The sequence below is a fragment of the Mycteria americana genome, chromosome 7 (assembly GCF_035582795.1).
Source record: "Mycteria americana isolate JAX WOST 10 ecotype Jacksonville Zoo and Gardens chromosome 7, USCA_MyAme_1.0, whole genome shotgun sequence".
In the NCBI taxonomy this organism is placed as follows: Eukaryota; Metazoa; Chordata; class Aves; order Ciconiiformes; family Ciconiidae; genus Mycteria; species Mycteria americana.
Genome location: NC_134371.1, coordinates 59,518,312 through 59,532,450, shown reverse-complemented (window position 1 = coordinate 59,532,450; position 14,139 = coordinate 59,518,312). Strand labels below are relative to the sequence as shown.

Genomic DNA, 14,139 nt, shown 5'->3' with positions numbered 1-14,139 from the left:
TATACTTGGAACAGAGAAAACAATTCAAAGGTAACAATTTCATGCATCATATTTAGTTCTTTGCTGAAATTTGCTTTTTACAAAGGACATGTGCCAAGTGTGTTAAAAATTCACTGTTTCAGAAAGCATTCCCAATAGGAAATGTTTTCACTGGCATATTCACTGCGAGAACACAAAGCAATCGTTTGTATAACTCCAAGCAGGAGATAGGTTTAAAAAGCCACAAGACATGAAGGTACCGAGTACAACAGCTTCAATGTGTCTTGCTTAGAATTTCCTTTTTATTTTACTTATACAACACTTACTAATTGACTGACATTTGCACCTACAGAAGCAATAACCAAAATCAGACTGAATTAGACCAGCTGACTGCTGCTCCATTCATATTCTCCATCATTTAAGTTAAAAGACAGAACAGAAAAATCCCCAAATATTTTTCCTCAATCCCACGTGGATTTGCATGACTCCCACACCAGGCACAATGACAGAACTGTCTAGCAATATGTTAAGCAACTCACCAACTTTTGATAGCTGGAGTCAGATGGATGTTACTTTGACACAGAAAGATAAATATTTTAAAATTAAAACCCATTACTTTATACCTAGTCTCTCCTGACTAAACTGTGGATCCTCAATATTTTCAAGGTTTTACTTCACAGCACACTTTGAAACCCCTTCAGAACCAGAACAGAAACATACCACTGATCACTTGTCCAAACAGCTCTTCAGGTGTGTCCCCAAAGAAAGGAACACAGCCGACTAGAAACTCATACAAGATAACTCCCATGGCCCACCAGTCCACGGGCTTCCCATAGCCCTGGCGTAGGATCACTTCTGGTGCAATGTATTCCGGAGTCCCACAGACCTCAAAAGAAACACACAAGAAAGCAATAAACCTACAAATTGCCAAATTCATATCAAAGCTTATTTTTGCCTTTTTTTTTTCTTTCCCCCTCAGAGCTTTACAAGTTATTAATATTTTGTCACTAACCACTTTATGCTGTGAACTACTTCCACAGAGCAAGAGTCTGTACATGAGGAACATATTACCTGCACAGAAATTATATCACATACTATGAAATGTTGCTAGTGTGGATGTGCCAGCTAAGTAGTTCTTTGGTGCACATACAGTAAAGCATATGGGAAAAATGCATATTCTGTGTGTATAGGTCTGTCTGCTTGATGGATGGCTACTGGCACAGCTACAGCTATCAGGAACTGAGTTTTGACAAACCTCTCACATCTCTGTGTGAGCAGAATTTAGTTTCACAGATGCAGAATTAGCAGCACAGCATGATTACACACTTCAGCATTTAAACTTGGGAGGTACAGCTGGCACAGACAATGGCTAAGGAAATCACATTGGAAGATCTAAGTTTCCTCAGGCTTAGAAGCAGCAACAATAACAAAATAGTTGTAAAAAATACAGCACTGCGAAGTGCAAGACCATGATCTAGTGACCAAAGAGAGCTCCTGCTAGAAAAAACATCGTTATGCAGAAGCAAAGGAAGACAATACCACAGGATGATTATGAATTAACACTTGGCACAGCTAAAAAATAAAATTCAGCTACAACCCTAGGTATTTTCAGAAGACAGAAGCATTTTTTAATCCCATTATACAAGGCACTGGTGAGCCTGCATCCCAAACAGTATAGTTCCCGTCACCCATACCCAGGAAACACCAACTCAAGCTGTAGGAGATGCATGGAAGAGCTATTCATTCATCAAAGGAAAATCTGTCTTGTTATCCAGAAGAATTTAGCTGGTTAAGCCTAGCGAAATGAACGCTAAGGAGAAAAATGACCCTTAGTAAATATCATGGGGATAAAAATCAATGTTTAAGCCATCAGACAAAATTACAAGAAACATACAGGAACTTGCCATGAACTTCCTAAGCACCAGAAGGGGGAGACCGTGGAACAACCTTCCAGCAAAATCTGTGTTACATCCCTAAACCAACTTCTATTCACACCTGCACTGCTGCCTGGGCCACACTTTCAATATCCTAAACTCAGAGCTGAAGTGCATCACTCCAAAACAAGAAGTTGAAATAACAAACAATACTAATTTATGCACAAACATGATAATGGACTTGTATCTTTTCCTCCCGTTCTACAATGCACAGCACTCCCCCTCTGCCTTGATGCTACAAATTCTGATTCTATCCCGAGACAGAATCCTGCATCTGATCCCACATCAAGAGACTAAATTTTTCAGCTTACCTGCTTGTCCAGGAATTCTCTGGTATCCTTCTCAATGTGTCCCTCGTAAAGATTAGTTGTAAGACTCATTAACCCAATTTTAGACAGTCCAAAGTCTGTTAGTTTAATGTGACCCATGGAAGTTATCAGGAGACTAGAAGAAAGAGAAGAAGCAAAATAGTCCAACGTTCAATTAATTGTTTCCCAAAAGCAACTTAAAAAAAGAAGAACACGAGATAATGCTAAGCAAGTTCTCAGTGTTATGTCCCCATCAAACACCTGGAAGGAACCTCCTATGCAACTGAATATCACAAAGCAGCCAAGGCAACTAGAAATCAGACTATCTTCTGCCATAATTTCATCAGTGTAGCAACAGCTTTGAGATAATATCTGAAGATGTTCTTCCCACACTTTCTCAGTGTCTATCTGGTTCTACATCAGTAGCAAGAGACTCCATAAAATCTCCTACATGTCAGATGCCATTGAAGATCTCTACTGTCTCCAGCCCCCATGTCCTCTTGCCTATGGAGAAAGCCCCTGAAGAACTGGCTCTCTCCCTCCAGCTTCTGAAGAGCTAAAGACTTACTTATCAGGTTTTAGGTCACGGTGAACAATCCCATAATTATGTAGGTACTCCAATGCCAGAACAGTCTCAGCAAAATACATCCTCGCCATATCAACAGGTAGGGCACCAATGTTCTTGAGAAGTGTAGCACAATCACCTCCTAGAAAAAAAGTTGCAATATGGCACAGTGAAATGACAAATATCAGTAAGAAACAACAGCTACGGGTCTACAATACTAGATTAGAGTAAGTTTCCTAAAGGCTGTCTTTCTCAACTGTTAGCCTGAATTGTAAAGCTCTCTCCACACTCTGTCTTGAGCTTCAAATAAATATTAAAATCTTAGGAAAATTGAGTCCCATGTATGCCCAAGCATGCTTGCTCAAGAACTGTACAGATGCCATTTCCAAACCATAAGCAAGCCTTGAAGAAAGGGCAGTTCATGATTGTTTGGCCTCTCTATAAATTTCTTTGCTTTCCATCACTGACACACATACTACTTCTGATATACAAGCTTCTTAAAATAGTAAGTAAACACCTCTACAACTACCAACTGGCTCTTCCTACACATGGAGAAGCAGCCATGCCTTTGAACACAGTGGTAGTCATGAAAATAAGTCTGCGGGCCCCTGATTCAAGCTTCTTAAGGAACATTGGCCACACATTTCATTCGACCTTCATCTCTACTTGCAAATAAGAATTAGTATTAAAATTCGTTACGTCAATACATCTGTTTTCATTCCACTAATTTATCTGAAAGAGCACTGATACAATAACTATAAGCTTATTTCTCATAAACATTCAGCCAAGCAAGCCAGGCATAAGAAATTAATCCTATCCACTAGTGGAAATATATTGTTTACAATAAGATACAGTGATAAAATAAAATTAAATAATATTCCAAAGAATAAGCAAAACAAAAAAAAAACCCCATCATAAAATAGCACTGTGTTTTAAAAAAGGCTGCTAAAGAACGAATGCTGTGTTGCTTAGTGATGTTTCTTAACTGTCTTTTTCTAACTGTAATGCCAAGCAAATGTGCTATGGACCTGGCCATGCCATCCCATAGGAGAGTGGGAGGATCTCTTTCCAACGAGGACTGGAAAGTTCATGCTGACTTCTGACCCCAGCAGTTTTCTATATGTGGCTTTATATTTCCTCAGCATTACTGCAATCAGGTTGTATTAGTCACAGGGATTCACAAATGGAGTATCTCCTTACGCTAAACGGTACTAGCAGTAAAATGACTCATTTCTCCTGCTCAGCCTAAGCAGTCCATACACTCCTCCCTAAAAGGGCATCATGACCTCCCCTGTGACTGCAGGGCTGACTGAGCTCACTTTCTGTGAAGAAAGGACTAGCACAGACATGAGACGGTCTTCCTGTTTATTGCATTCAGAGCAGTGCACTGACCAGTCTTACACCTAAAAGTACATATCTTGTAAATCACTCAGAAATGTCATCCTTTACAAGGAGACACATGGCATGCACACTACATGTCCATCCTATCTAAGGTCCCTTTGCAGGTGTAGATAATGACAAACATACCTTCCACATACTCCATAACCATGCACAGGTGGCGCTTGGTCTCAAAGGAGCAGAACATGCTGACCACAAAGGGGTTCTCAGCAAACGTCAAGATATCTCTCTCCACAAAAGCCTGCTGGATCTGGTTTCTCAAAATTAGGTTCTGTTTGTTTATCTTCTTCATGGCAAAACGTTGTCGGGTGGTCTTGTGTCGCACCAAATACACTGCTCTAGAAAACCACATACCAAGAGGAAAAGTTCCATTTTCAGTTCAAACTGTTTGTTTGTTTGTTTTTAAACAGTGATGGTAACTGCTTTGGATGGATCCTGACAGACTTATCTGTGACTCCATGAAATCCCATCTCAGTGCCAAGCTCCCCTAGAAAAGAAGGAACCCCATGACACTTCCTTCCAAAAGCTACCCTGCCTTCTTGAATTAAGCAGCATTTTCGCTGATGTGACTAACAAGGAGGTATTTCAGACACAGATGTCACAAACTTCCTTTAGCAGCATTGCAGAGGCATGTATTTTTCAACACTACAGTCACCATTTCACTTAAAAAATTGTCCAAAACATATGGAATCAGCACAATTTCTTTCCAAGCTCCATAAAATTAATTTGATACAACACTGTCAGCGGGGATTTCCTTCAGTAAGGGATCTCTTACATTTCTATCATTTGCAGATCATTAGATTCCTGCACATTAATAATACAGTTTGCAAATAAAATTTCATCCAGTTTGCCTGCCTTATTGAATCAATACTTGTTTCCTTTTCTCTGGAGTGTATTACATTTAACATGGTATTGTGTCTCACCAGCAGCTGACTATAAAATACACTCGGGATAAAGACAGATAAGTGTAACAGCAAAACTACCACCTCTCTCTCCTCTTTTTACAAAGTTACATTTAAATCATGGGGCCTGTGCAGAAATATAACTGAAAAGATATAAAATCTTCTTGTCTAATAATATGGCTCTTTGACACGCTCCATTGTTTCTTCACTGACTAAAACGTATGCTTACACTTTTTCCACATATAACTTTTTAAAAACGAGTTGCTGTTAACTAAGCACCCACTTCAACAAAACACTCAAGCACATGCTCAAGTTTTGCTGTTATGACCTACTGAATATCACTGCTTTTCAGTTACAGCCTAATGACTATCACTGGTAAGGATTTACGAACTGCAAAGAGTCAGGAATGGTCTTTAAAATTCTGGATAGGTTTGTAGGAGCAGTTAAAATTTTAACCGACCAACTTCATTCTGGATTCTTCAACGGATAATAAAATCTAATAGCATTTTTACTGTATTACTTCTCACAGTAGATTTGCCCCAATGTAATTTTAGCATTTCTTTTAGTATTTCAAGTGCTCACAAACAGCCAGATATGTTACATATATAATCTGAATACATGGAAGAATGGAAAAGCATAAACTACTTCTCCCTCAATATTCTTGCTGTTTCAATGAATCATCAATAACTTTTGCAACTACAGATTCTACCCTCACTCATTTAGCCCTTAAACAAAGACAAATCACAGGACTTAATCAGACAGCATGAAAGGAAACACAGACTGCCTTGCTAAGCAATAAGGAAAGGTGTGCAAAATAATTTTCTCAGACTCGTGGAACTACTTTTTTTTACTATTACTTAGGAAATCTCACAATAAACTAAGTGACAATATTTTCCCTAGAGAAAATATTTAGGGAAAATGTTTTTGTCACCTCAAGCTAAGGTACTGAAGTGTCTATATTTTACCTAGTTACCATAAAGAAACAGTGCAGAAATAGTTACTGGAAAAACAGGCTTGAGGTCACAGCTAGGAAGGGCTTCAGAAAACTTGTGCCACAGAGGGATTAGAAATACCATATTCTGAAAGCTTTAATGTAGGGCAACTAATTTTCCTGAGCTGGAAGCTGTGTGTCATTCCAGCTCAATGTAAGGACTTCACAGCCAGGAACTATGTCCAGGTACAGGGGCTATTGCCTAAGAAACTCCAAGAACGTGCAAGAAATGGTATCTCCGAGAAGAATGCAGAAGACATCACAAGTGTGGAACCTCTGTAAGACCCAAGAAAAATTCATTTATGCTTTGGATCCAACAAAAGCCAGTAATTCGCCAAACTTTGCTATGCCCTTCTCTGGGTAGGACAATAATAGTATTTTCTTCTAAAGCAAAGTCTAAAAGCCTTACCCATAAGCACCATTACTGATCAGTTTAATAGTTTCAAACTCTTCTTCAGATGGAGTTTTCTTTGACTGGACAGAGGCCCCACGGCTCTGGGGAAAGAAGACAAGAAAATGGAAATCAGGAGCAGGAATTACTTCATTCTATACATCACATTTTTGTCTTTTTCTTCTTTAAGCAGCATTCACCCAAACTCAATCCATTTCTAAACCACTGGAGTTCTCAGCTTTGGGATAACTGCCTGTATCCCTAGGACCCTTGCAGATTCCCTCCACAATAGCACAATCAGGATAAGATTCAGGCCTTTCGAAAACATTACATTTTTAAAATACCCATAAACTAAACAACTAAGGATTTTTGAAACCTAGTGAGTTATATAATTAATTTTTCCCAACAGTCCGTTACTAAAGCCAGCTCTCTTCGATGCCCATCACATTTTACAAATGCAGATATAAAGAATATCTCCAGATGACTTTTGTTTGTAACTCTAAAAAAAAAACCAGCAACAAAACAATAATGCCTGTTTGCAACTTTTAAGCATTTCACCACCACAGTATAGAGGTTTCCACATTTTTATGACTGTATACTGTAGTTTTAACATGCGTTTTTAAATGTCAGCACTTTTTTTTTTTTTTAAACTTACAATTACTCTGCATTATAATTAATTCTTTACTGTAGACTACTTCTTTCCAGAGAATAAAAAGTGCTAGACAGAGTGAGTGTATTACTGCTTTACCTCGACTGAATCATCTGTCTCAGGAGTGTCTGGGCTGTCATAGCTGTTCAGCTGGGCCATTTCTGAAAAGAAAGAGGAAAGATTACTCCTAATGATCTCAATCAAACACTATTCTCTTTGTTTATACATGACAAACAGGATTTTAAGAGGTGCTTGTAGATGATGGACATTTTTCCCCTCTGTAAAAAAGTCATCCCAATTATACAGTGATAACCTTTAACATCTTTTAAACTGTAGGCATTATTTTATATAACGATGAATATAATTAATTGTTCTAATTTCAGCCTGACTTATTCTAGATGGTTTCTATAATAAGTAAAAGCAATAAATGCAAGTTTGAGGAAACCACTAGCTAGTTAATATTAAAACCTATTCGATGCATATATGTCTGCATATAGCCTGGTGGCACCTCTGTACTCTAGAAAAGAAAAAGCATTACATTTCAAACAACCTCTCTCTGTGAAATGTGTCTGATTCTGCAAAATGCTGAGCAGCAGCAAACTAGGAGAAAGTCAGTTAGTTTAGGCTACTCAGCTGTCTTAGGAGATGCTATAAACTTTGCAAAACCAAATCCTACATTAACTACTAGTCTCTGCACAGACATCATTGACATTTCTGGGTGCCCTCCTTACAGAAAGGAAATAAGGCACCTTGACATCTCTGCAGATTTCTAAAGAAAATTTGACTTTAGTAAGGGGAATTAGTGATGGAAAGGTTCTCTCCCATGACAGGGATCAAAGGAAATTTCCCTTTAATGTCAGATTTCAACAAATGCTATTAAATTGCATTTAGCAATCTTTGGTAGAAATTTTCCCGAAGAGCTCTTCACTTGAAGTCAACCTGTCACTGTCATTCCAGTAAACACCGTAGAAGTTAAACTAGTCCTATCCAGACTACTAATTTATGCTAAAATTATGCTCTCCTGAGAAAACAAGAAGTATGGTTCAATCGCTGAAATATTCCACAGTAACCTCCAGTCTCTGTCACACTTTCTATTGTTGCTGAGCAAGCCATGCATGCTCATAAAACTTGTCATAGGAGAAGAGATTCAGCTAGCAAGGTGCCAGGCAGAAATATTAACTCACAAATACCAAAGTTAAGATGTTCTGGGCCTCTGTACATTTACAGCATATTCAATTTACCATATGCAATTCCGGGACCTAGCAGAAAAGCTGTTACTTTCTTCTAAAGCATTACTCTCTTTTGTTTCACTGCTATGCAAGGTGTAAAAATACAATCTCGTATCCACCTAGAAATTCATACTGATCCTGGTTTCTCATGGCAAATCACAACAAATACACTTTTCCAGAGAGGACAACAACATGGGATGACAGGATACTTTCCAATCAGGCCACCAGACAGATCAGAAAAATAACGGGTAAACTTACTTTTACTGTCCAACAGCACAGAGAAAACAGTTAAATCATAAAGCCATTTTCTAACATTGCTTCAGCTATAATGCAGGGAGACATTATTAATACCATAAGTAAAGAACTGCCACTGCTGATGTGCAGTCCTTACCCCAGCAATGCTCCTTTGAGACATGGGGGTGGAAAGGACAGTCTAGAATTTGACAGCAAACAGGAAAATCAGGAAAAATGGCCTAGAAATTAAACCAATAAAATAAAAGCCTCCTTCAGCTATGTTGTGACCAGGAGATCTCGTTATCCTTTCAGTAGTTTGGAGAGTACAAAACAAGAGTTCTTACCCTCCAGGGGATCCCTGGTGAGTCCCAGCTGGCTGATAATATAACGAGGAATGTCACATTTAATTCCTTGCCCTTCCTTGGCATGGCCTTCTGCAGCTTCTAACAAATGGTAAAACTCTTCAGGATCAAACTCCTACAGCAAGGTAGTGAGAGAGACAGAGAGAGGTAAATGATTCAGCTTTACAATTACAAAAGGTTTCTCTCCCGTATAGGACATTCCTCAGAAACATCCAAAGTTAATTCTGGGCTCAACAGTGATGCAAAACATTAGCAGTTACAACAAGCACATCAAGGCATTCCACTCTGCTCTGCAAAAATGACAGACATTTACAGCCTGCTGGATGTCCACTGGCTTAGATCTGCAAATCAAAACAGGACAAGGTGTGTAGGGACTTTTTATGAACCAAAACCAGACTACCAGATAATACGGTCATGATAATGTAAGCATCAATGTGGACACACCTCCCAGTTTTGTCACATTTAGATGTGCCAGGGAAAGGTCTGTGATGAGGACCGAGGTGCCGCCTTCTGCTGCCTCTGACAGGTGAGTTAAGCCAATATAAACCTCTCCTGCTTTCAAATGTCACTTCTGATCAAACCATACTCCCACCCAATTCTGTAACTGTCCCGACCTTAGCAATTGCTAATAAAATTATTAATAAAACAGCAATTGCTATTTTATCAGCAGAGAAGATTTCATTTTCTATATAAGAAATACTGCTGCAGTATTTCTTGTACTATACAGTACAGGATCTTCTTAATAACTCGGTCTTGGTGTATGTGATCTCTAAGGCAAGAAAAGGTTATAAGAAGGTGTGATCTCTTTTACTAGACTAACAGATACAGTTGGAAATAAAAGATGAGCTTTTGGTGGCAGGAGCGCTCGGTTTAGAAGCAAGTTCACTAGTTAACCTCCTCTACAAACCTCATCATTCACCAGCAATGAGCAGCTTTGCCAAGGCTCTTCGAAAACTTTCTAGTGAAATGGGAGGATAAAAGGGTAAGAGTTACAGCATACAGCTGTGAGGGCATCAGAAAAGAACTGACCTGAGTGTGCTCAGCAGCATAAAAGAAAAGAGAGCACAGAACTGCAAACAAGAAAAACAAATATGGTGATGTAAACTATTATTTGAATGGTTAGAGAAACACAGAAAATATGCACTTTTTCTTGATTGCTTTAAGCAATGCTGCTTAGATACATGCTGCCACCAAAGACAGCAACAATGCAAGAAAGTAAGTTCCTTCCTAACTCCTCTGGAAAAGGATCCATTAACTACCTCAGAATTGGCAGAGAGCAGAAGCCAGACCAGAGAGGACCACAGAAGAGATATGGTCAACGGTACTGCACTACTGCAATGCACTGCACTGAGAGGGAAGGTGGAGTCAAGGAAGGACTCTTCCAATATACAACTGTAGGTCGTTCATTGGTAAGTGAAGGACAGAAGAAAGAAAGTCTGGTGAAAAAAAAATTCAAACATACAAAAATTAAGAAATTAAACAGATTCCAAATCCGTCGTCTTTTTAGTAGATTTATTTAAAAATCTGAATACAGTTTTACTTAAATGGAGAATAATGATGGCTACGAAGCAGAGGCAAATGCTATGGAAAAATAATCTGAAAAAAGAACAAATTGCATACTTTTTCCAAAAAGATGGTTTCAGTGATGCACAAAACACATTATTATTTTCTTGAAGCCCCAGAGACTCAGTCCATAAATAAACATTTCACAGTCCAACAGGTAATACAAAGACTGAAGACAAATAAATGAAGTTTAAAATACTTAAATGCCTTCACCCCCATTAAAGCAATCACAACCATCACAACCACTGCCTATATGGTCAGTTATTTCATTTACAAGGAAGAAATAAGAATAAGCTGTATTACTAAAAGTAACATTAATATTAAATCTTAGAATATTTGTCTATAAATTCACAAAAAATGAAGCTAGAGATTAAATTACTAAAAAAAAAAATGTTTAAAAAAAAGAAATGTAGTTCTCAACCTATTTAAATGGTAGACTTTCCATTGCTATATTTCTTGTTCTTTTAAGGGATAAAAGGGACACTAATACTTAAGTCTTCATGTCAGCAGAATAAAATATATATATATGGAAAAAACTGCTAGAAAGGCAATCAGGTAAATAAACAGCAAAGACTAATATACAGATGCAAATACTATTTTTATGCTTTGAATTCTAGCCACTTCATTGTCAAGGTTGTCACTACATGCTTTGGAGTTCATTACTCAAATCTCAATGACTTTACAGCTTCCATCTGTTCCCACTCACTTTGTAGAACATTAGGTGCAGAAGATAGTGGAGGAACTGGAGACCTATTGATGTGCAGCTAAAAGCTGGCTTGAGTTTGGATCTGCTTGCAGGTATAGAGATGCATTCACAAAACTTACTGAGGTTTCATGCCTTCCTAGGTGATGTGTTACTAGTAGAGTGTACACAAGCATAAATGACAACTGTGAAGACAGCAAATACAAACACAATAAGCTTAAATTTAGTTGCTTTCTTCATTGTCTTCTCTTCCAAAGGATATTTTGAATAAGTGCTAGAAGACAACTGGAGTCACAAAACTCCTCTAAATTACAAAAATAGTTTTGAAAGCCAAAGAATTCCCAGTCTGAATGGAGTTGTGTCCAGGATTTTCAATGTAATCTAGTGGAGACTTCTTGAATAAGTGTAGGTATCTATCTTTCTAGTTGTGTGGCCTACTTCTTCATCACTGACAATGGTCTTCCATGCGCTATAGGGTTCACAGCAAAGCAATCCATCTGACAGTCATGGAGGAAGAATAAGGGAACCCTCCAACGTCTACTGGTGTTTTCACCAGTACTTCAGCAGATGTTTTCAAAAGCTGATATCATTGCAAAGGTTGGACCACTCTTGTATACTTTGTCAAAGAAAGCTCTGCAAAACTCATTTATCTGCTAGTGACTCCAGTTATAAAAGTCACCCCTGTGCCGGCAATGTGCTTCAGATGTTAACTGTACATCTGTATCTAGCCACAGATTCCTAATTTAGCCAATCTCTTTAAAGTCTCAATCAGATGTAGCTTCTTTGTCATTTTTATGTCCAGAAGAACCATTACATTGTGAGCTTCGACCTCTCGTGTAACACAAACCAAGGAATTTCATCCTGCTATTTAATAAGTTTCCACTGTAGGTTTGTGACACCTTTTTCAGCCCTCAGACAATTTTTTGTGACTTCCCTACACTGTCACCATTTTTTCAACATCCTTTTAAATAGTGTCACAGAACTGATTCCTATAACCAATAACCACCACAACATTATGTACACCAGAGGCCTGAACACCTCTTTCCAGATATATTCAAGAATTATATTAACCCTCTTCTTGTGGCATCACAGTGAGAATGCACGTTCAGGCTGCATAAATATTTTTGGAGTTGCATGACTTCAGGACACAGTGGCCTATTTCATTGGGATGGCCTATACACTTTTCACCATCTCCTAGAGTTAAATAAAAGAATACATTCTTATTAGCCAGAGTAAGTTGTTAAAAAAGCAATGAGACTTGCTTTTCCATACATTCCAATAACATTGAAAAGGATTTCAACCGCAGGCTTCCAAATCTGCTTGGATCTCTCACTGGCCTATCCTTCTGTGTTCACAGCTGGAAAACCTGACATCAGGTTTCTCTGCAATTGCTGGGTTTACAGTAAGAGTTTGAGTCCAAGAGCCCGAACGCCATTGATATCATGGAAGGAAACTTCTTCCTTAGTGACAGTTCTTTCTTCCTAGAGACAGTTCTCTGGCTCTCTGGCCACTGTACGCACATAATACATTTACGCACTCTTTACTGTACCTACTAACAACACGAGGAAAATCAGATGGCATCAAGTAGCATGAAATGATGTCAACAGCTACATCTGGCCTCTCAGCCATAAGCTTTATACTAAAATATAATTTAGCTGTTGTTGCAGCTGACACTCCAATGGAAAGATACTTCTATATTAAAGACATTTAGTACTTCTTTTTTTAAAAATACTGATTTCTTTTTCTTCAAGGTTTTTATGAGAATTTAAAGCTTTCTCTTGAAGGCTTGGTGTTCCTTATCTCCTCAAACACACACCAGACTCTTTAGATCATACACGCATTCTCCCAAGGACCAAACTTACCAGGCACTCAAGCAGTCGAGCTGGTCGTGCAATGATAATCATCAGCTTCTTCACCAGTTGGGTAACGAAGGCAACCTCGGAGCTCTCGGATCGCTCGTGGGCCTGTGGAGAGCAGAACATCACATTATGGTCCTAGCAGTGAACTCTTCATTTTTATATGTCAAATGCTGAATGCAGAGCAATCACCAGCTCAGTAACTGTAATTCAGCAGCAAAGGCATGACTGAGTCAGGGCAGGCAATGATCTCAGCTCATTCAAGGATGCCAAGTTACATATAGGTTTTCCATTACAACTGACTCCTTTTATCACGCAAGAGATATTTCAAAGGCTCTATTTGCATCATATCATGTATCATTTATATAAGAAACAATGTGATTTTATTTTATTTTTTTTAATTAAAATAGGAATACTGATTTTTTTCAATTTTACCTTCCACTCAATACTGACACGTAGATAATTACTAACAGTTTTTATTTGTTTCAAACAAATTTGTTTGTTTGTAACAAAAAACTACACATGTTTCTAGGCTTTACTTTCAGCTAGAATTTGAACTACTTCTGTTCATCAACAAGAAAAACCTAAACTTTAGTTTCTCTATTTTTATAAATCCTGCTGAACAACTACAGCATTGTATTGTATGCTATGTAAGACCAAGCCCACAAGCAAAGCAAAGAGCATATAGAAACCTAATCCAGAGAATTTACTCTTGTCCACCCCCTTTACTTTACCAGATTTCAGTATAAATTCAAGGGTTTGTTTCAAGGTGTGTGTGTGTGTGTGTGTGACAGGATGTCTTTTTATGACAATAAACACACTAAAACAAATGTAAAAAAACCACCAAAGACAAATTTGAACAACCATCCTCAAACTGTTCTTCTTTTGCTCAAGCACACAATGGTTACATTATGAGTCCTGAAGCACAAATAAAATAGTATTTAATTGCAGGGTGATAAAAGGATGGTTCCAATGATATGTAAAAACTCTGAAACAAAGCATAGCTATTTTTTCCCCAAGGTCTAAAAATTAGGCTTTAGCAGAGCTACAAATATAAAGTCTATAACTTAACCAA

At 38.1% G+C, this 14,139-nt stretch overlaps 1 protein-coding gene across 9 annotated transcripts in view; it reads right to left on the bottom strand.

Annotated features, from left to right (window-relative positions):
* The window catches only part of MAST2 (microtubule associated serine/threonine kinase 2), a 199,586-nt gene that overhangs the window by 23,234 nt on the left and 162,213 nt on the right, over window positions 1-14,139 (bottom strand). For all 9 annotated transcript variants that reach the window (XM_075508684.1, XM_075508689.1, XM_075508685.1 and 6 more), the window contains 8 exons: window positions 13,071-13,172; window positions 8,925-9,057; window positions 7,217-7,278; window positions 6,487-6,572; window positions 4,314-4,522; window positions 2,790-2,928; window positions 2,225-2,357; window positions 700-865 (listed from right to left, as the gene is read on the bottom strand). In XM_075508684.1, the coding sequence (XP_075364799.1) occupies window positions 700-865; window positions 2,225-2,357; window positions 2,790-2,928; window positions 4,314-4,522; window positions 6,487-6,572; window positions 7,217-7,278; window positions 8,925-9,057; window positions 13,071-13,172 (1,030 nt within the window). The remainder of the gene's footprint in view (window positions 1-699; window positions 866-2,224; window positions 2,358-2,789; window positions 2,929-4,313; window positions 4,523-6,486; window positions 6,573-7,216; window positions 7,279-8,924; window positions 9,058-13,070; window positions 13,173-14,139) is intronic.